At 48.7% G+C, this 19,825-nt stretch overlaps 1 protein-coding gene and 1 long non-coding RNA gene across 4 annotated transcripts in view; one reads left to right on the top strand and one right to left on the bottom strand.

The window, feature by feature from the left end:
- ryr2a (ryanodine receptor 2a (cardiac)) overlaps window positions 1–19,825 on the top strand; it is a 710,821-nt gene that overhangs the window by 255,255 nt on the left and 435,741 nt on the right. For all 3 annotated transcript variants that reach the window (XM_070545357.1, XM_070545356.1, XM_070545355.1), the window contains exons 48-52: window positions 168–303; window positions 422–608; window positions 8,127–8,238; window positions 8,808–8,928; window positions 9,054–9,223. In XM_070545357.1, coding sequence (XP_070401458.1) covers window positions 168–303; window positions 422–608; window positions 8,127–8,238; window positions 8,808–8,928; window positions 9,054–9,223 — 726 coding nt within the window. The remainder of the gene's footprint in view (window positions 1–167; window positions 304–421; window positions 609–8,126; window positions 8,239–8,807; window positions 8,929–9,053; window positions 9,224–19,825) is intronic.
- Window positions 454–6,643, bottom strand: LOC139063470 (uncharacterized). The gene is made up of 4 exons (XR_011516815.1): window positions 6,503–6,643; window positions 1,669–1,755; window positions 1,508–1,543; window positions 454–589 (listed from the first exon to the last, which is right to left on the bottom strand). It is a non-coding gene; the product is annotated as an uncharacterized lncRNA (long non-coding RNA).

Below are 19,825 nucleotides of genomic sequence, written 5' to 3'. Positions count from 1 at the left end.
CACACACACGCATGCACACACACGCACGCACACACACACACACACACACACACACACACACACACACACACACACACACACACACACACACACACACACACACACACACACACACAGCTTGCAGCTTTTATGTTTTATATGCATGTTTGTGTGATGCACCTTTGCAGGTGGTGCAGTACCTGGCTAGCTGTGGGCTGCAGAGCTGTGTCATGCTTGTGCATAAAGGATATCCAGACATTGGATGGAACCCTGTAGAAGGAGAGCGATACCTGGACTTCCTGCGCTTTGCCGTCTTCTGCAACGGTAAAAGAAACAGTATAAATTCAACAGCTCCATATATTCATCTCAAATAGTTTTAATTGTACTTTTAAGTGTTGATACCCTTTGGTGTTGTGTTACTGTGTCTCTGTGATGGGGCCAGGTGAGAGTGTGGAAGAGAATGCCAATGTTGTGGTGAGGCTTCTTATTCGTCGACCCGAATGTTTTGGCCCCGCCCTTCGAGGTGAAGGTGGAGACGGGTTGCTGGCAGCAATGGAGGAGGCAATTAGGATTTCCCAGGATGCCTCCAGAAATGGTCCATCCCCTAATTCTGAGAGCAGCAAAAGACTGTGAGTATGTTCCTAAAAACAGTTCAAATAAGTACATGAACTTCCCCTAAAGCTAGGGTAGTCAGTTCCAGGCCTGGAGGTCCGCCGTCCAGCATGTTTTAGTCTTTACTCTAGTTCAACAAACCTGATTTCAGTCAGCAGGTGATTAACAGGCTTCTGCAGAGCCTGATGAGCTGCTGCACCGGTGATTCAAGTGTGTTGAATCAGAGAAACCACAGAAACGTGCTGGATACCCGACCTCCTGGACCGGAGCTGAACAACAACACAGGAGGCAGGTAGGTACATGTGGGTTCAGATATCAGGAGGGCGCCAAGGCACGGCAGGCAGAGAGGAGTCAGCGAGCAGGCAAGCATTGATAGCCTGGAGGTTCAGGTCTGTGAGGTTAAGCAGGCAAAGGGCAGGAGTCCTGGGAGCAGAGAATGGGTTCAAAATGTAGAAGGGCTTGGCTTAAAGGCTGGACTCCGTCTGTAAGAGCTTCAGATAATCTGGCACAGATCAGTGGCTGGAGGAAGCTTGTATCCTGAGCACAGATGGAGATGTTTAGAAGACAATTGTGAGTAGACATGCAACAGCATAGTTAGGTGGGGCACAGCAATGCACGATCACTCAGGATCATGACACAGAGCGATCAGAATCATCATCAATGTGAATGTTAAAATCACCAAAGATCACCACTCTGGACAGTTTCATGGTGAAGGATAGAAAATCACTGCGGCAGCGCGGACACGAGACGCCTGCGGGAGCATGCCCGTGCACACCCGAAGCTGATTACCAATCAGCTGGAGCAGCTACATGGGCGCAGATGCCAACAAAGACAAAGTGAAACCAGTGTGACAATAATCAGACACACACCAAATGTGGAACCAGTGTTGCTGTTATTATCAGCAGAAGCCCCTCACCTGAACAAGCAGGAGGAGTAACATGCTCTTCAGGCTCTAGGTCCGTAATTATTAGAAAACAAGAGGAAATACATTGCATGTAATTGCACAACATGATGTTATTTTCACACAAGTCAAGTTATTTTAGTCATTACACGTAACTGTCGACATGATAGACTCACCTGAGGACAGCAGAGGAGATGAGGAGCACGGCTGCTCCTGGACAGAAGAGCCAGCTGCAGGTTGGCCCAGATACTTTAGGAGTGAATCTACGAAAGAAAGAAAACAATCCTTCTCTTGCCTCTCAGGAGATCACAAATGCATGGATCACTGTGTGCAGGTCCCCGCCTAGTCAGGATGGACTGACTAGGCGGGGACCTGCTGGTTCACGAGACGCTTCACAAAAACAAAACATTTAAAATGTAAAAAGCATTTTTAAAAATGATTCAAAAATATATGTTTAAAATGACAAAAAATACTTGTAATTAAAAATTGTAAGGAAAGGGAGAGAGAAAATGAATTAAAAAAAAAGGAATCGATGGATCCCGGGAAAGGCAGGAAGAGCAGAACAAGGAGAGGGTGAAGAAGGTCACACAAAAGCCTTAACAGGTGAGTCTTCAGCTGCTTTTTAAAGGAGACCACTGAGTCCTCTGATCTCAGGCTCAGGGGGAGAGAGGTCCAGAGTCTGGGGGCCACAGCAGCAGATGATCTGTCACCTTTGACCTTTAGCCTGGTGCTGCACAACCAGTAGGCTTTGATCACTGGACCTCAGGGACCTGCTGGGGGTGTAGGGCCTAAGAAGATCACCAATGTAAGATGGTGCTTGTCCATGTAAGGCCCTATAGACCAGAACCAGGATCTTGAAATGAACCCTGAAGTTGACTGGCAGCCAGTGAAGCTGGAGGAGAAGCGGGGTGATGTGGGTGTGTTTGGAGGACTTGGTCAGAAGCCGAGCTTCACAGAGAGACCTTTTTTAGTCTCAGCTGCACTGACATATGTTTGGAAATTATATTACTAAAAAGCCTTAAAGTAGTTTTATTATACACGAAGTTTAGTTCAACTGAAATCTATTCTAGTTCAACGGTCAGTATTGTGCACATGACAAAACTGTCCATCAACCTGGGAGCCCTTCATGTGGCTAACCAATCGTGATGGAGCTCTCAGCTTCAAAAAGGTTGGCGACCCCTAGAATAGAGGCTCTAACTTCTCTTTCATCGTTATCCATTCTGGGCGGCAGTCGCGGAGGGTGTGGGTTGGGTGCACGATTTTTACTCATGACAAAATAAGATGAGGCGATCAGTAAACGGTGTAAGGTAACCTGTATGCTCCACAGAAACACAACTCAGCAGAAAAACATTGGTGTTGCTGGACAGTTTGCTCAGTTTTACAGCTTTTTGTCAGACTCTGAACCAGTAAATGGCTGCAGGCAGTGAAACAGAAAGCAAAAATCTCCAGAGCAACCACTGACTCCACCCCCTAGCCAACCAGCGACCAGAGTCACGATGCCGGCCCAACTCAGCCTTGCTAGGTAGGCCACCTCAATGGAGCAGGGAGTAAGGATAGGGGAGATAGTAGAAGTAAAATACCGAACCTTGGAAACAGTGGTCAGGCCGAGCTGCATTGTTCCAAGTTGCTCTGAGTAGTGTTCCTGGAAAACCACCTTAAGTCTCACGGCTGGCCGGGAACACCTTGGGATTCCCACGGAGGAGCTGGCCCAAGTGACTGGGGAGAGGGAAGTCTGGGTCTCCCTGCCTAGGTTACTGCCCCCGCAACCCGACCTCACATAAGCTGCCGAAAATGTATGGGTGGATAATAACAAATGCACTAGTAGGAATTTAGCTTCAAATTTCATTAGGGTGTCTCCTTCCTTTAGTATTGACTTAAATACCGTAATTTCCAGACTATTGAGCGCACCTCAATATAAGCCACACCGGGCTTAAAGCCGCAGATATCTACTGAGTTGAAAACGTAGTTTAACTGAACTGATCAGTATCAAACGAAACAGAAAAGTTATTGATTAGTTTATTCATCGTCCTCTGCGCACTGAAACCACTGAAGTCCTCTTCTTCAGTGTTGGAGTTGAACAGCCTCAGAAGAGCTTCGTCACACACCTTTTCTGTGGCGATGTCGGTGTCGCTGTCATCATCCCCGGGTGAAGCTGGCTTGAATGAGTTCTTCCCGCTGCCGTCTCCAGCGCCGAACCATGGATTCATTCATGCCAAGCTTACGTGCGGCAGCGCTGTTTACCTCCTTTACCGCCAGATCGATGGCCTTCAACTCAAATGCGGCAACATAAGAACTCATACGTGTATTTACCATGATGAGGGGGTATGGATTTGAAAAAAAGTAGCGGCTTAGTCCAGAAAATACGGTAAACGTTGTGTTCACCCTGATGAGCTGTCAACAGTTAAACATTTTTGTCTTTTTACAGAAACTCGTAACAGGCTATTAGGCAAACATAATCTAGGGTATTTTAAACTTTTTAAACTGTAATTTTAATATTACAGAGATTACTTTGATTTTTACTAATGAACTTTTCTAAGTAGACTTACTAAAAAGCAGCAACAGATCATCTCTGGAGTTCAAAACCTTTATAGAATGTCATCATGCACTTTATTAATCATTTATAGATGCGTGTGTGTGTGTGTGTGTGTGTGTATTTGTGATTTATATATGTTAATGTGGATGTGAAATCAATTCATGTAAAGTAATTGTGAAGCTGTGATTGTTTCACTATAATCACGCACCCACATTTATCATCGTTGCAGCCCTACGCAGCTGTTCGTGGGCTGCTCCTTCTCCCATGTTGGCAAGGGGGAGTCGGTCCAGCCGGTGGTCTGAGTGTGTGTTTGAACCCTTATGTGACTGGTTAGTGGTACAATCACTAAAAACCCGAATGAAAAAACAGTGCAGACAAGGTGGACGATGACTTTAATCAGCTGCAGTTCAAAGGAAGAAAAGTAACCTAAGGTTGTAGAGCTACATGGAAGATGGTCTCTAAAGACAACCTCCACCGCAGCCAGAACCCCGGGGCTTGCTCCGAAAGGAATAACCACTCGGGAAGAGTTCAATCAGAACCGCTACCTAACATCAGTAAAGAATAGAAAGTCCAGGTTTTTTGTGAGGATTTAGCAGGAAGGGCTTATTGTTAATAGAGCGGGTGTTTAGTGGGTATTAGTGACATGGAGGAATCCGAAACTACAGAAACAGCTGGATGAATAATGGATGAACAGACCTGAAGTAACATGGACAGAGAAACCGCGCTGTGCTACACCGCAGCCTGTTAGGAGAGCAGAAACTGAGCTCACGTCCGCAAACAAAGGGGAAGCAGCTGGGACATCATGCCGATGTTTACTACCTAAACCACACTTTAAGAGAAACCTTATTCTCACTTGGATTCAGAATCAGAATGAATTTTATTGCCAGCGCTCCAGCGATCCAGAGTGTAGGAACTTGACTCCACAGAACAGCCTGACCAAGATCACACACACACATGTAGACAGGACAGATACAGGCAGACCACGAGAGCAGCCATGACGGCGCTCATTTCAATAGATGAAGAGGGGATTACATGAGGAGAGTTCGGGGAGGGAGAAAAAGGCATTAACAGAGTTACACCGGCAGGGTGTAGCTCTACTATGCAAAAAAACACCCAACATATAAGCACGAACGTCACAGTTCACATCGTGAGACCCGGTAGGTAGGGGGGAGGGGCTGGGACCCTGATTTCCTCAGCGGGAGCTGCCTGTGTGGCGCTCGGCCAACTGAATCCACAGGTGGGTGGGAGGTCACGGGAAAGCACAGAGCACAGTGAGTGCCTTCAACTTGATGACCTCGATGCAGAGACCACAATCTGAAGGCGGGGGTGGGGGGTGGGGGGGTGGGGGTTAGGGTTTCACAGCATTTGTCTGCATTCCTTCCATCGTGGTATTTTTTTTTTGCACACAACTCCAAGGCTGCTTATGGCGTCAGATTGGATAACAGGACTTTGTTTGCGTCAGGCAGAGGTAATTTCCTCTCTGCCTTAAAGTCTGTATTGATCATTATGTTGGGGTAATTAGGAGCGAGTAATTAGTAATTAATTAATTACTTTTGGATTCTTCTATAAATTCTGTAAATATGGGAATATTTACCGATGTATTAATTAATTAAGATACTCTTACGTATCTTATGGGGCACCACCCCTTTAACCGGGGAAAAATTCAAACCAAAACTCTTATCAGTCTTTCTTGAAGTCGTGGAATCCGTCAGGAGCAGAGACTTTACATCGACACAAAGAAATCTATGGAGACAAATCTGAATTTTATAACATTTAATTAAACAAGGAGATTAATAATGCAAAACAATTTTATATAATTGAAGATGTGTGTGTGTGAATGATGTCCCACAAACACTGGAAACACGCATGAGTGTGTGTGTGTGTGTGTGTGTGTGTGTGTGTGTGTGTGAGATCAATGAATGCTTTGTTTTAGAGCAGGTGTGTGGGGAGTGTGTGTCCTTGGAGTTGTGTGAGCTGTAAGCTGACTTTCCTCTCTCAGATGCAGACAAAAGGGAATTAGTTTGCATTTAGTGGCTTAAAAATCACAGTAAAACTTAACTGTAACACTTCAAAAGTTTACAAAACAACAAAGGTCACTCGTAAATTATTTATTCTAAAAGAGAAGTCGACCAGCCTGGCCAGAGCTTACCGACAATAACCCAGATTAAATAAACAATAAACAAAAGATCTTACTTCACGATATATATCTATAACGTGTTTGATTACGGAAGATAGAGAAAACCGTCTGATAATTTGAAGCAAGTCACGCGGTCGACTGCTTATCTTGGTCTAGAGGAGACGAGAAAAGGTAAAAGTTTAAATGAAATAAAACTTGCAGGAGATAACAGCTGATCCGGGCAAAACAAGGCGTCCCTTTGTGTTCCCTGGTCAGATGTGATTTACGCTTCTCCGTAATTTCTCCCACTGGGCTGGAAGAGAGCAAAGTTTCTTTTTGTTGTGCTGAGTTTGTAACTTACAGCGTCTCTGAGAGCTGGATGGGCTCCGCTCGTTCCCAGTCAGGTCCTGTTGGAGTTGGAGTTTATCAGTCAGCGATCGTTTCCTTCACCTCAGCTGGAGGAATGCAGAAAAAGTAGATTTGCTTGCTGGGTTTCCAAACCCAGCTTTTCAGCGTTCGCTGTTTGATCTGCTCACGCTGATCGGAGCATGCAATGAGCGTCCTTTACAGCCAGTGAACTAGGCATAAGAACAGTTAAGTTTCGTTTTTCACTGAAACTTATAGTTTTTGAGCTGGTTGTTGTGGTGACGTCATCACCTTGCTTCCCTATGCAAAGCATCATGGGAAATGAAGTGTCTCTTGGCACTGATGTTATTATCTGCTTTTTCAGAGCAATTTAAGCACAGTCATTTTGGAGAAAATCACTGCATAGTAATTTCCTCATGAGGTCAGACCCTCAACAATTCAAATCCTTCAGTGAAGCCAATTCGGTGATTAAACATCTCCTCATCGTCCGGTGACCCTCTCCGAGATGACATCCATTTTGCGCACTAACACCGGTAACGCAGCTAAAACATTGTCCAGCTTACGATTCACCTCGAGTAACGTCCCAGTCTGTGAGGTCTCCGCCCGGACGGTGCCGTCCATGGTTGCGGGTCACCCTCCAATCGCTCCCGTCATCCCAATTTTTCAGAAAACCAGATGTCCTCCCACTCCAATCAGAAGAAATCCAGTGATCATCAGGCCAAATATCCACACGTCTTCGACGTCCTCAATGGACAGCTGAGAGAGACAGATGACATTCCACTTCTTCCAGGAATCGCGCGTGTATCCCGCTGCATGTGTCCCGTGAGGACAAGCGCGAGCCCCCTCCTCCGTTCTCATCGTGGAAAAAATCTTATCAATCGCATTGAATGACCAATTAATTAAATCCATTTCTGAAAAATAGTGATTCCCAGAGGAAATGCAGAGAAGCGCTCTGTAGGCAGACGGGACAAAAAGAGCCTTGGGAAAAGCAGATAAGGGAGCAAAGCAGAAGCGACTGTTCTCTGTGAGTGCCAGAAGAATTCCTGCTCGTTTCCTCCGAGTTTTCTCCAGGATCGAAGACACATCGCTAGAGGCTCTTGGCTTGGGTCCAGTGCGCCACGAACAAAGCGGAAGGTTAATCCATGGTGAATCTTGAACGATCAGTGAGATAAAAGAATCTGTCAATAATACGTGATTGTAGCCAGGACTACCTGGGAAGACCGCAGACAAAAGCAAGACGGAAAGAAGAAAGCTCGCAGAGAAAAAGATTGAAAGAATGGCTAACAGCGGCAAGCGCCTTCTCGTTACTGTCCGGATGCCAGGAATCATAGCTACTAAACTGATCCAGTTGAACACACGGTCATATTGTTTAGGCTGATAGGTTCACTTTAATAAAGGCATTTGTGCTGGTGGCAGAGCAAACTCCATAATAGTCCACTTCTTCTACGTTCGGTGATTGAAACAACTGAATGTTATGGGATGTTGGGAAAAAGTTTAATTTGTAAGCATCTGCTACATGCGTGTGTGTGTGTGTGTGTGTGTGTGTGTGTGTGTGTGTGTGTGTGTGTGTGTGTGTGTGTGTGTGTGTGTGTGTGTGTGTGTGTGTGTGTGTGTAACAGTGACATGATGGAGGAAGAGGAGGAGGATGATACTATCCATATGGGGAATGCCATCATGACCTTCTACGCTGCACTGATCGACCTGCTGGGCCGCTGTGCTCCAGAAATGCATGTGAGTCTAGTCAAGTCACACACATGCATACACACACACACACACATGCATACACATGCATACACACACACACATGCATACACACACACACATGCATACACACACACACACACACACACACACACATGCATACACATGCATACACACACACATACACACACATGCATACACATGCATACACACACACACACACACACACATGCATACACACACACACACACATGCATACACATGCATACACACACACACACACATGCATACACACACACACACACACATGCATACACATGCATACACACACACACATGCATACACACACACACACACATGCATACACACGCATACACACACACACACACACATGCATACACACACACACACACACACACACACACACATGCACACACACACACACACACATACACGCACACACACACACACATACACACACACGCACACACACACACACATACACACACACGCACGCACACACACACACACACGCGCGCACACACACACACACACATTGATGCAATGTTCACCCTAACCCAGCACCTGTTTCATATCAGCTGATCCACGCCGGTAAAGGTGAAGCAATCCGTATCAGAGCCATTTTGAGGTCTCTCATTCCCATTGAAGATCTGGTCGGAGTCACCAGTATTCCTTTCTCAATGCCTAACCTGACTAAAGGTGAGCTGATCGTCGAGCACCAATAAAAACTGAGATCCATGCTTTTAGGATCCTAAACTAAATACTTAAAATGTTTGTTTCTTGATTTTTATTGTTGATGTGTTTTTATGTCCATGGGTGTGTAGATGGCTTGGTTATGGAACCAGACATGTCAGCAGGCTTCTGCCCAGACCATAAAGCAGCCATGGTTCTGTTCCTTGATCGCGTCTATGGGATAGAAAACCAGAATTTTCTTCTTCACCTCCTTGAGGTCGGATTTTTACCAGATTTAAGAGCTGCTGCCTCTTTAGACACTGTAAGTATGTTTGTGTTTGCATGTTATTCTTGAACATTTGATTAGTGTACTAAACTGTTAAAGTCAGCTGTTCACTAAGAACATGATCAGATGTGTTCTGCTTGTGAGCGTTAGGTCAGCTGCTCTGGTAAAGGTGAAGGCACAGCAATGAAAACCTGCATTCTCTGCCAAATCATTCCAAGGTTATTCCGAAAATATATCTTGAATGCTACTTAGACATCAACATATGACACATAATGAAATGAAATAATAATGCTTCCGTGTTCCGGTTCTGGTAGCGAGAGGATGGTAGCCTAAACTCTAAACTCCCCAAAGGTCTTATAAACTAACCCCGCATTAACTGTTTTTTTCAAACCTGGTGAATATTTGTTACAAAGAATGAAGAAAGGGGTTACTACGAGAAGTGGACTAAGTATGGCTTCGACAGAAAAAGACTCAGTGCCGACACTTGGACCAAGTAGCTCTCCGGAGCTAAACCCATGTGGGGGAAATAGTCCCGAAGCTAGCCTGAACAGCATCTTAAACGAAATCCGCGAATTCAGAAGAGACAATGGGGCACAACTTTCTGACAAAGCAGGAGTTAAAGAGGGCAAATGACAGACTGGACGAAGTAGAAGAGAGAGTGAACAAAACAGAGTCCGTGCTTCAAGCAGCATCAACGTTGGTCGAGGAGCTAACGCAGCGCCAGGCTAATTTGGAAGCGAGGCTGATTGACCAGGAGGCTCGAGCGCGGAGAGAAAACAGCTGCAGCTCAATGATCGACTTTGTTGTCGTCTCGTCTGATCTGTGGGCGGAGCGGTCTACTGACCACTACCACCGTCCCACTACCTGGTGGTGAGTTGGCTTCGATAGTGGGGGAGGATGCCGGTCAGACCTGGCAGGCCCAAACGTATTGTGAGGGTCTGCTGGGAACATTTGACAGAGTCTTCTGCCAGAAGATGTTTCAAATCCCACCTCCGACAGAGCTTCCAAAAGGTTCCGGGGGAGGCGGGTGACATTGAGTCCGAAATGGCCATGTTCTCTTCTTCCATTGCCGAGGTGGCCAATGAGAGATGTGTTGGTGCCTGATGTGGTGGTAATCACCAAACCCGCTTATGGACACCGATGGTTAGAGATGCCGTCAAACTGAAGAAAGAGTCCTATCGTATTTTCTGGTAAACCATCTGGCACCTCAGGAAGGGAAAGCGGTGCGCTGCCAACACTGTTTTTAGTGGGGATGGTGTGCTTCTGACCTCGACTCAGGATGTTGTGGATCGGTGGGCAGAGTACTTTGAAGACCTTTTCTTCCTCGGATTCAAAAGGAGCGATGTAGTTTTAGTCCTGGCCGTGGAGCACTGGGCCTGCTCTATACCCTTAGGAGGGTCCTGGAAGAGAAAACAAGTCCCATTTTTGACATTTTATCTTGTTTTAAATTTTAAAAGAAAAAAAATTCTCTAGGAAAAAAATAAATAAGATAAATATTCTTAAGTTTGATCCAAATTTCCTTATTTTCAGTTAAAAAAAATCTGCCAGTCAGATAAGCTAAATTTGCTCTAGAAAGCGCTATATCAAATACAGGCCATTTAGCCAAGTTTCTTTGCTAGTTTCAAGATTTCTTGCCAAGTAAATTTTGCTTACCCAATTTTTTACTCAAAACAAGGAGATTTTAACCATGTTTAAGAATGTTAACTTATTTTAAGTAATTTTATGTCAGGACTCAGGTATCTCCCGGCTGACCTTCGGACCACAACTCCCGACATGCCCCTCGTGGGGAGCTCCCAGCGTGCTCCTCGCGGGGATTCCCTCCACGTCACAGCCAAGCAAGGCTATATATGGAAGACGCCGTGACCGGCTTCTCATCTCAGTCATCGTTTCTTCCTCACAGAGATATGACCAGAGAAATAATAAAACTGTTAAAACGTCTCACCTTGTTCGTCTCCTTCATCCAGTCTGATCAGCCTGACAGGATGACTGAGATCCGAGTAGATTCGACGGAGATCGATCGTCTCCGCCACGAGAACGTGCAGCTGCGTTCCATGGTAGATCAGCTCAACACCAAGGTGAACTCCTTGTCCGACCACACCCTGGATGAGGTGGTTGATCTGGAGCTGCGCATCGACCAGCGGGTTCTGGTTCAACCCAAGTTATCCACGCGTCCACCCAGGACGCCGGTGCCTCGCCCTCGTTCACCCACGCCAGCTCCTGTACACATGCTGGCGGAGGAGCCCATGCAGCTCGGCCACCTTCCCCCCGAGGAGAGACAACGACGGTGGCGCGAGGGCCTCTGTGCCTACTGTGGCTCTCCCGACCACCGACGCCTGGACTGCCCGCTACGATCGGGAAACGGGGGGCCCCACTGAGTATTGGGGTCGCTCAGTCTGGGTCTTCTTCTACCCCTGTCGCTACTAACCGTCTCCTCATTCCTGTCACCCTCCTCCATGGTGAGGCCTCACTCCACGTAAACGCATTGGTGGACTCGGGGGCCGCGGACAATTTCATGGACCTAGATCTGGCAAAACGCCTACGGATCCCCCTACAACCCCTGGAGAGAGTTATACCAGTGACCTCGGTGGACGGTAGGCCTCTCCAACCCTACCCAGTCCGAGACCGAACCCAGTCACTCCGTATGATCACCCAAGGCCACCAGGAGACCCTCCATTTCCTGGTCATTTCTGCTCCCTCTTCTCCTCTAATCCTGGGGTTCCCCTAGCTCCGTCTCCACGACCCTCATATTTCCTGGTCCCAGAACCGCCTGCTGGGCTGGGGGACCTCGTGCCAGACCCACCTCGTTCCTCCTCCATCCTCGGCGGGTCTTCCGGACGGGGGCCCCGGCTCCACACCGCCCCACCTGCCGCTGCCCTATCGGGACCTGGCCGCGGTGTTCGACAAGCGGCGCGCCACCTCCCTGCCACCTCACCGGCCATATGATATGGAGATCAAGCTGCTACCCGAAACCAGTCCTCCCCGCGGGCGCCTTTTCTCTCTCGCGCCTCCCGAGACCAAAGCGATGGAAGAATACATCGCCCAGGCCCTCCAGCAGGGGTTCATCCGACCCTCCTCCTCTCCGGGTGCCGCTGGCTTCTTCTTCGTGAAGAAAAAGGAAGGCGATCTTCGCCCCTGCATAGACTATCGGGGTCTGAACAAGATCACGGTCAAGGACCGCCATCCTCTGCCGCTCCTCACTACCGCTCTGGATGCCATCTCCCAGGCACGGATCTTTACGAAACTGGATCTCCGGAGCGCCTACAATCTGGTCCGTATAAAGGCCGGGGATGAGTGGAAGACTGCGTTCATAACACCCACCGGCCACTGGGAGTACCTGGTTATGCCCTTCGGACTATGCAATAGCCCTGCTGTCTTCCAACGTCTCATTGATGATGTCCTCCGCGACATGCTGGGACGGTGGGTGTTCGCCTATCTGGACGATATACTGATCTACTCCAAATCCGAGGCCGAACACATCCATCATGTTCGCGCCGTCCTGACCCGGCTCCTGGACCACAACCTGTACTGTAAACCCGAGAAATGCTCCTTCCATCAGCAGTCCATATCCTTCCTGGGCTACATGATCTCGGACGAAGGGATAACCATGGACCCTCAGAAAATCCAGGCGGTGAAGGACTGGCCCTTGCCAACCAGCCTGAAACAACTGCAGAGTTTTCTGGGTTTCTGCAACTTTTACCGCCGTTTTATAAAGAACTATAGCACCCTCGTAGCCCCTCTCACCTCTCTCACTCGACCAGGCTCTCCTGGCCAGCTGTTTCGTCTAACTCCCGACGCCATTCGGGCCTTCCGCCACCTGGTCACCCGCTTTACCTCGGCCCCGATCCTCCGCCATCCAGATCCTGCAGTTCCCTTTGTGGTCGAGGTCGACGCCTCTGACGTCGGTGCCGGCGCCATCCTGTCTCAAGGCGGGCCCGACGACAGGCTCCATCCCTGCACCTACTTCTCCAGGAAGTTTTCCACCACCCAGCAGAAGTACGGTGTGGGCGACCGTGAGTTACTGGCCATAAAATGGGCATTGGAGGAATGGAGGCAGTGGCTTCTGGGCACCACTCGGCCTTTCACGATCTGGACTGACCATCAGAACCTGACCCACATTAAATCTGCCAAGCAGCTTAACCCTCGCCAGGCTCGCTGGGCCCTCTTCTTTGAACCCTACGACTTCCATCTCGCCTACCGCCCGGGAGCCAAGAACCAGAAGGCGGACGCCCTCTCCCGCCAATTCACCTACTCCACGCCCTCGTCCGAGCCAGCACCAATCCTCCCGGAACACCGCTTCCTGGGCCAACTGAGGTGGCCGTTGGAGGAAGCTATCCAGAACGCCCTCCGGGACGACCCCGCGCCTCCAGAGACCCCCGCGGGTCGCCTCTATGTCCCCACGGCCTGTTGCAGCGAGGCGTTGTCCTGGGCCCACTCATCACGCCTGTCTGGCCACGCTGGTTTCTCCAGAACTCTTAAATTCCTCCAGCGAGCCCTCTGGTGGCCAGGCATGGCGAGGGATGTGAAAGAATACACCAGCGCCTGTGACGTCTGTGCCCGCTCCAAGAACCCCAACCAGGCCTCGGCTGGTGCCCTCCGACCTCTTCCGGTGCCCAGCCGCCCCTGGTCCCACGTGGGGCTGGACTTCGTCACGGGTCTCCCGCTGGTCAATAACCTCAACACTGTCATGACGGTTACGGACCGCTTTTCCAAGTCTGTCCATTTCATCGCCCTTCCGGGTCTCCCCTCAGCCCAACGCACAGCGGAACTGTTCCTGGAGAACGTGGTGCGCCTCCACGGGTTCCCAGTCGACGTGGTCTCGGATCGGGGGCCCCAGTTCACGGCCCGGTTCTGGAAATCTTTCTGTCGGCTGATGGGAGCATCGGTCAGTCTATCTTCAGGCTACCACCCGCAGACCAATGGCCAGACGGAGCGGGCTAACCAACAGCTGGGTCGGTACCTTCGTTGTTTTGTCTCGGCTCAACCCTCGCAGTGGCCTAAATACCTCCTCTGGGCGGAGCTGTCCCACAATCTTCACACCTCATCTGCCACTCGGCTGTCCCCTTTCGAGGTCTGCTATGGCTTCCAGCCCCCGGTCTTTGCCCACCAGGAACCCGAGGTCGCCGTTCCGGCAGCGGAAGCCATGGTGAGACGCTGCAAGAACGCCTGGATCAAAGCACGAGCCTCCATAACCAGAGCTAACACCAGCTATGCTCACCAGCATCTCCGTCGACACCGTCCTGGTCCCTCCTATGCTCCTGGGGACAAGGTCTGGGTGTCCACGGCTGACCTTCGGATCCGTGCCGGGTCCAAGAAACTCGCCCCTCGGTTCCTCGGCCCATACCCCATCCAAAGGGTCATCAACCCGGTCACGTACCGGTTGCGGCTGCCGGCTACTCTCCGCATCCATCCCACCTTCCATACCTCCCGGCTCAAGCCCTACGTGGAGTCCTCCCTTCTCCCGCCTCCGGCTCCGGCGCCGCCTCCTGCCCGCTTCCTCGACGGTGAGCCTATCTACACCGTCCGGCGCATCCTGGACGCTCGCCGCAGGTGTCGGGGCTGGCAGTACCTGGTGGACTGGAAGGACTATGGCCCCGAGGAACGCTCCTGGGAGCCGGCTCGGTCCATCCTGGACCCTTCCCTGATCTCTGACTTCTGGGTCCGCCGGGGTCGCGCTGGGACTTCTGGAGCCGTCCCTGGACCGGGGGGTCCTGTCAGGACTCAGGTATCTCCCGGCTGACCTTCGGACCACAACTCCCGACATGCCCCTCGTGGGGAGCTCCCAGCGTGCTCCTCGCGGGGATTCCCTCCACGTCACAGCCAAGCAAGGCTATATATGGAAGACGCCGTGACCGGCTTCTCATCTCAGTCATCGTTTCTTCCTCACAGAAATACGACCAGAGAAATAATAAAACTGTTAAAACGTCTCACCTTGTTCGTCTCCTTCATCCAGTCTGATCAGCCTGACATTTTACTTTTCTAGAGAAGAATTTATTTTCTATTTAAACTAAAATGTAACATAAAACTAGATTTTTTTTTTTACTTTCTTAGAAATCAGTTTTTGCAGTGGGAGTATGGGGTATCATGCCCTCTGACATGGCCTGTTAGGACCCTATATGCCAGAGCTTGGTCTGCATTGTCGGCAGTAAGTCAAGCTTATTTCCGGTGTGAGTTAGTCCGCCAAGGCAGCCCCCTTTTTCAGTGATTCTGTTCATAACTCTTATGGACAGGATTTCTAGGTGCAGCCAAGGTGTGGAGGGCATCTGTTTTGGTGGTCTAAGGATTGAGTCTCTTCTTATATACAGATGATATGCTCCTGTTGGCTTCATCAGAACATGATCTCTGGCTCTCAGTGGAGCGGTTCACAGCACAGTGTGAAGCAGCTGCGATGAGAATCAGCTCCTCTAAATCTGAGACCATAGTCTTGAGTTGGAAAAGGGTAGAATGCCTTCTCCAGGTCAGGAAAGAGGTCCTGCCTCGAGTGATCTTGTGGTCTCGAAGTCTTGTTCATGAGTGAGGGAAAAATGGAGCACTAGATCGACAGGAGGATTGGTGCTACGTCTGCATTGATGCGTGCGGTGTACGTACGTCCAACAGGGAAAAGGCCTAAAGGGAGACCCAGGACATGCTGGAGAGGCTATGTCTTGTGGCTGGCCAGGGACCACCTTAAGATTAATCCAGAGGAGCTGGCCCAAATGGCTGGGGAAAGGGACGTCTGGGCCTCCATGCTTAGGCTACTGCTCCGCAACCTGACCCTGGATAAGCGGCCAAAAATGGATAGATGGATGCAGTTTGACATCATTATGCCAGGACTGACTGCTGTTTATATGACACAAAGTCCACAATCTGTTAAAGGAATGGGATAAAAAAAAAAAACAATCGAATAAATACCACCTTCAACACAACCTAACTTTCAACATAAAAAAACTATTATAGTTTTTATTACACTGGCACTCTTTCTACTCACCGAGTTTGTAAAAGAAGATACTACACCATCATGTATAGTTTTATGGCTTACTCTCTAGGCAGTGGCGGCTGGTGAAAAATATTTTTGGTGGGGCTGTGCTATTTTTTATTTTTAAACAAACTTGTGCTTTCTGAGCTTTGTGCACAACTTCACTATTTCCTGAATTAAGCACAGCTCTTTTATTTCCTGTCTTACATCATTGGACAAACTGATTAATCCAGGTGTGTGTGACTATTGGCACGCTGCCTTGCAGACCAAGGTTGAAAAATACTGCATTAAATTGCACATAAAATAACACGACCATAAATGGTAAATAGGTAATGCAAGAGGCAAGTAACAAAAACATTTTGTTTAGTTTCAACATTTGAGTGAACACCAAAAATTATGTAGTAAACACCACTTAGACAAAATGCCAGAAATTTACACTGCTAAATATTTCTGGAGTGTTGTGCTAAGGTCAACTTTATACAAAGATCAAGTGGATGCATGTGTGTGTGTGTGTGTGTGTGTGTGTGTGTGTGTGTGTGTGTGTGTGTGTGTGTGTGTGTGTGTGTGTGTGTTACCTCATTTGTACAGAAATTTTGCCCTTCTGTCCTTCTGAGTGGCAAAGCTCTCGATGAGCTTTTTATTGAAGTCAGGAATGTTTGTGACAAGCTTTTTTTTCCATGGAGAGCATGGCAAGAGCATTCAGCCCATCCTGTGTCATGGTGTTCCTCAGGAAAGTCTTAATCCTCTTTAAAGTAGAAAAGCGCCTCTCTGATTCGGCTGTGGTCATGGGTGTGGTGACAAGAATCTTCTTTTGCATGGCTCAGGATGGTGTGAAAAACCTGTCATATGATAAATAAAAAAACAACAGATAAGTACATAGGAAACACTTTCATAGGAAATAATGTCATCAGTATCCTCTTACAAATGTCATATTTCCCAGTTTTTGTGACAATAAAACATTTCTGATTCTCAATCAGATGTTTTTACATTTGAGGTAAAAACATCTAATTGAGAATCAGAAATGTTTAATTGTCCCAAAAGCTGGGAAATTTGTTTGCTGCAGCAGAAGTGTAACAAGTAAACTGGAATCAGATTGATGCATGTACAAATTTACATGAAATACACATTTACGTGATTAAATATGTATAATAAGTATGCATGTTGAAATTAGTTTTTACAGTTATTGCACATTAAACATGTTATTAAACAAATGTCCCGATTTGTGGGACAACCAAGGAGTTCTGATTCTGATTGTCTTGTTCACAGAAATGTAATGTACAGCTTACCTCTGCACCCAGCTGCTGTTGTTCCCTGCATGGCAACGTTAGCTCTGCTGCCTAGCATGGCTAGCTTCACCGTGTTGTTGTCCATGTGTGCCCGGGATGACTCGTGTTTCTTCACCTTCTCAGAAAAATGTTTCATGTCTTTAACTCCTGACTCATCCATGCCTTATCTGTCTCAGCTGTTTTGAATTACAAACACGGAAAGCAAAATAACGCATTAGCGTGATTGCATCCAGCTAGCCAAGCCTTCCTGGTGTACCAATTTTGGGAGAAGCCTCGTGTGTACAGTTTACCTCTCTCCTTCTCCTGCTGGCTTATCTTTACGTCGGGCTGATCTGGTCCAAGCTCTTTGACATTACGTTTTTCCACCATAGTTCTCTCGAACGGATACTGGAGAAGAGACTGAACTGAATTCAGTGGCTGCTGAGATCCGGTATCCATGCTGGTTGTAGGCGCACTGGCGGCGTCCATGTTACACCTGCGTCACGACCAAAAACGACTCTGCCGAGTTCTACCGAACACCAACGAATCCTTTGGCGGTAGCTCCATCGCCCATCATGCTTCTGAAACGTTCTGAAACAACGTCGACGCTGATTGGATACATTCCCATTCCTACCCTTTGATATTCTTGTCAGCAATTGGACAGCTGGTCTCGTCCTGTTTGGGCGATTGAAAAACGTTGGTTACGTATTGTAACCCCAGATTCTATGAGTCTAGTCGCAGCCCTTAAGCTAGCTGCTATTGGAAGGATGATCTCCGCATCAGCCAATCATGAAGAGCTTAAATGTACGCCCACCAATAGTGAGCCCCCTCGTGGTATATAACCGCAGTGACCCCACTGCTCACCTCCAATGGCTCTTATTCCCATCATAACCAGTGGGGCCAGTGGCTTAAGGGCTGCGACTAGACTCATAGAATCTGGGGTTACAATATGTAACCAACGTTCTATTTCGTCTAGTCTTAGCCCTTAAGCGAGCTGCTATTGGAATAAAGCGCAGCTGGATGGGTTGACGCCCCACTGGTTAACACAACCAATGGACACACCCAATCAAATCTCCTCTAGTGGGGGACGTTCAGCCTCAGACCAGGCTTAAAGACTGAGGCAGACACGATAAGAGTGGGGCCCCCACTAAAAAACATCATCCACAAGAGGATGAAATCCATCTCAGCAAGGCCAATGAGGTGCCATAAGCATTAATTTAGCCTGCTGGGGTCCAAGCACTGAACGAGTGATGGATCCTGAAGACACATCTCGTAAATAATAACGAGTAAAGGAACAGGGTGAAGCCCATGAAGCAGCCTGACAAATGTCTTCCATTGACACACCACTGAGGAGCGCCATCGAAGAGGAAATCCCTCTGGCTGAGTGAGCCCTGAGTGCCTCAGGGGGATCCTGCCCTGATGATGTGTAAGCGAGGGAAATGGCGTCACACAGCCAGCGTGAAAGTCGCTGGGCCGACAGCGCCTGACCAAGGGAAGACTCCCTGTAGTGCACAAACAGGTTTTGTGAGCGACGAATCCCTGAAGTGCATGACACATATCGTGCAAGCGCGCGCACCGGGCAGAGAAGGTGAGAAGCCGCCTCCTCCTCAGAATTATGGGGAGGAGGAAAAAGTCCAGCCAATGAAATTGACCTGGATTTGAAGGAAGTATTAATGCTTTTGGGCACAAAGGCTGGGTTGGGGCATAAAACAGCAGACCCGCCATCCTCCCGGATCCTGAGGCATGCGGGAGCCACTGAGAGGGCGGTTAGGTCACTCACTCTCTTAACTGATGCTAGCGCCAGCAGCAATGCAGTTTTAAGCGACAGGAACTTGAGTGAGACCTGGTCCAAGGGTTCAAATGGAGCTTCAGATAAGCCACGTAGAACCACCGTTAGATCCCATTGGGGAAAAAGCGGGCGGGACACAGGTCTGTTCCTCCTGACACCTTTTAGAAAACGTTTTGTGAGGGGGTGATTGAAAACAGATCTATCTCCAAAACCCTGATGACATGATGAGATAGCTGCAGCATATGTCTTAACAGTGCTGAATGCGAGGCCCCTGTCCATCAGCATCTGCAGAAACGATAGGACATCCGCCAGCTGGCAGGAGAGCGCTTGAACATTCCGTTCTGCGCACCAGTTCTGGAAAGCTGCCCATTTAGCAGCGTAAGACGCAATGGTAGAGGGCGCCCGCGCACTCTGAATCGTGGCGACCACATCATGCGGCAGCCCAGAAGCCTCTAAGCGTGACCGCTCAGCGGCCAGACCCACAGCCGTTGGCCTATTTCCGGAGGATGTTTGATTATCCCATCCGCCTGGAGAAGGGCGTCCTCCCTTCGCGGGAGTCTCCACGGGGAGCCGGACACTAGCGCTTGCAGGTCCGGAAACCATGACGCGGACAAGCGTCTGGGAGCCACCAG

The sequence above is a fragment of the Nothobranchius furzeri genome, chromosome 16, assembly GCF_043380555.1.
Source record: "Nothobranchius furzeri strain GRZ-AD chromosome 16, NfurGRZ-RIMD1, whole genome shotgun sequence".
Lineage (NCBI taxonomy): Eukaryota > Metazoa > Chordata > Actinopteri > Cyprinodontiformes > Nothobranchiidae > Nothobranchius > Nothobranchius furzeri.
The sequence above is the reverse complement of the archived record's forward strand: the minus strand, read 5'-3'. Positions and strand labels throughout refer to the sequence as shown.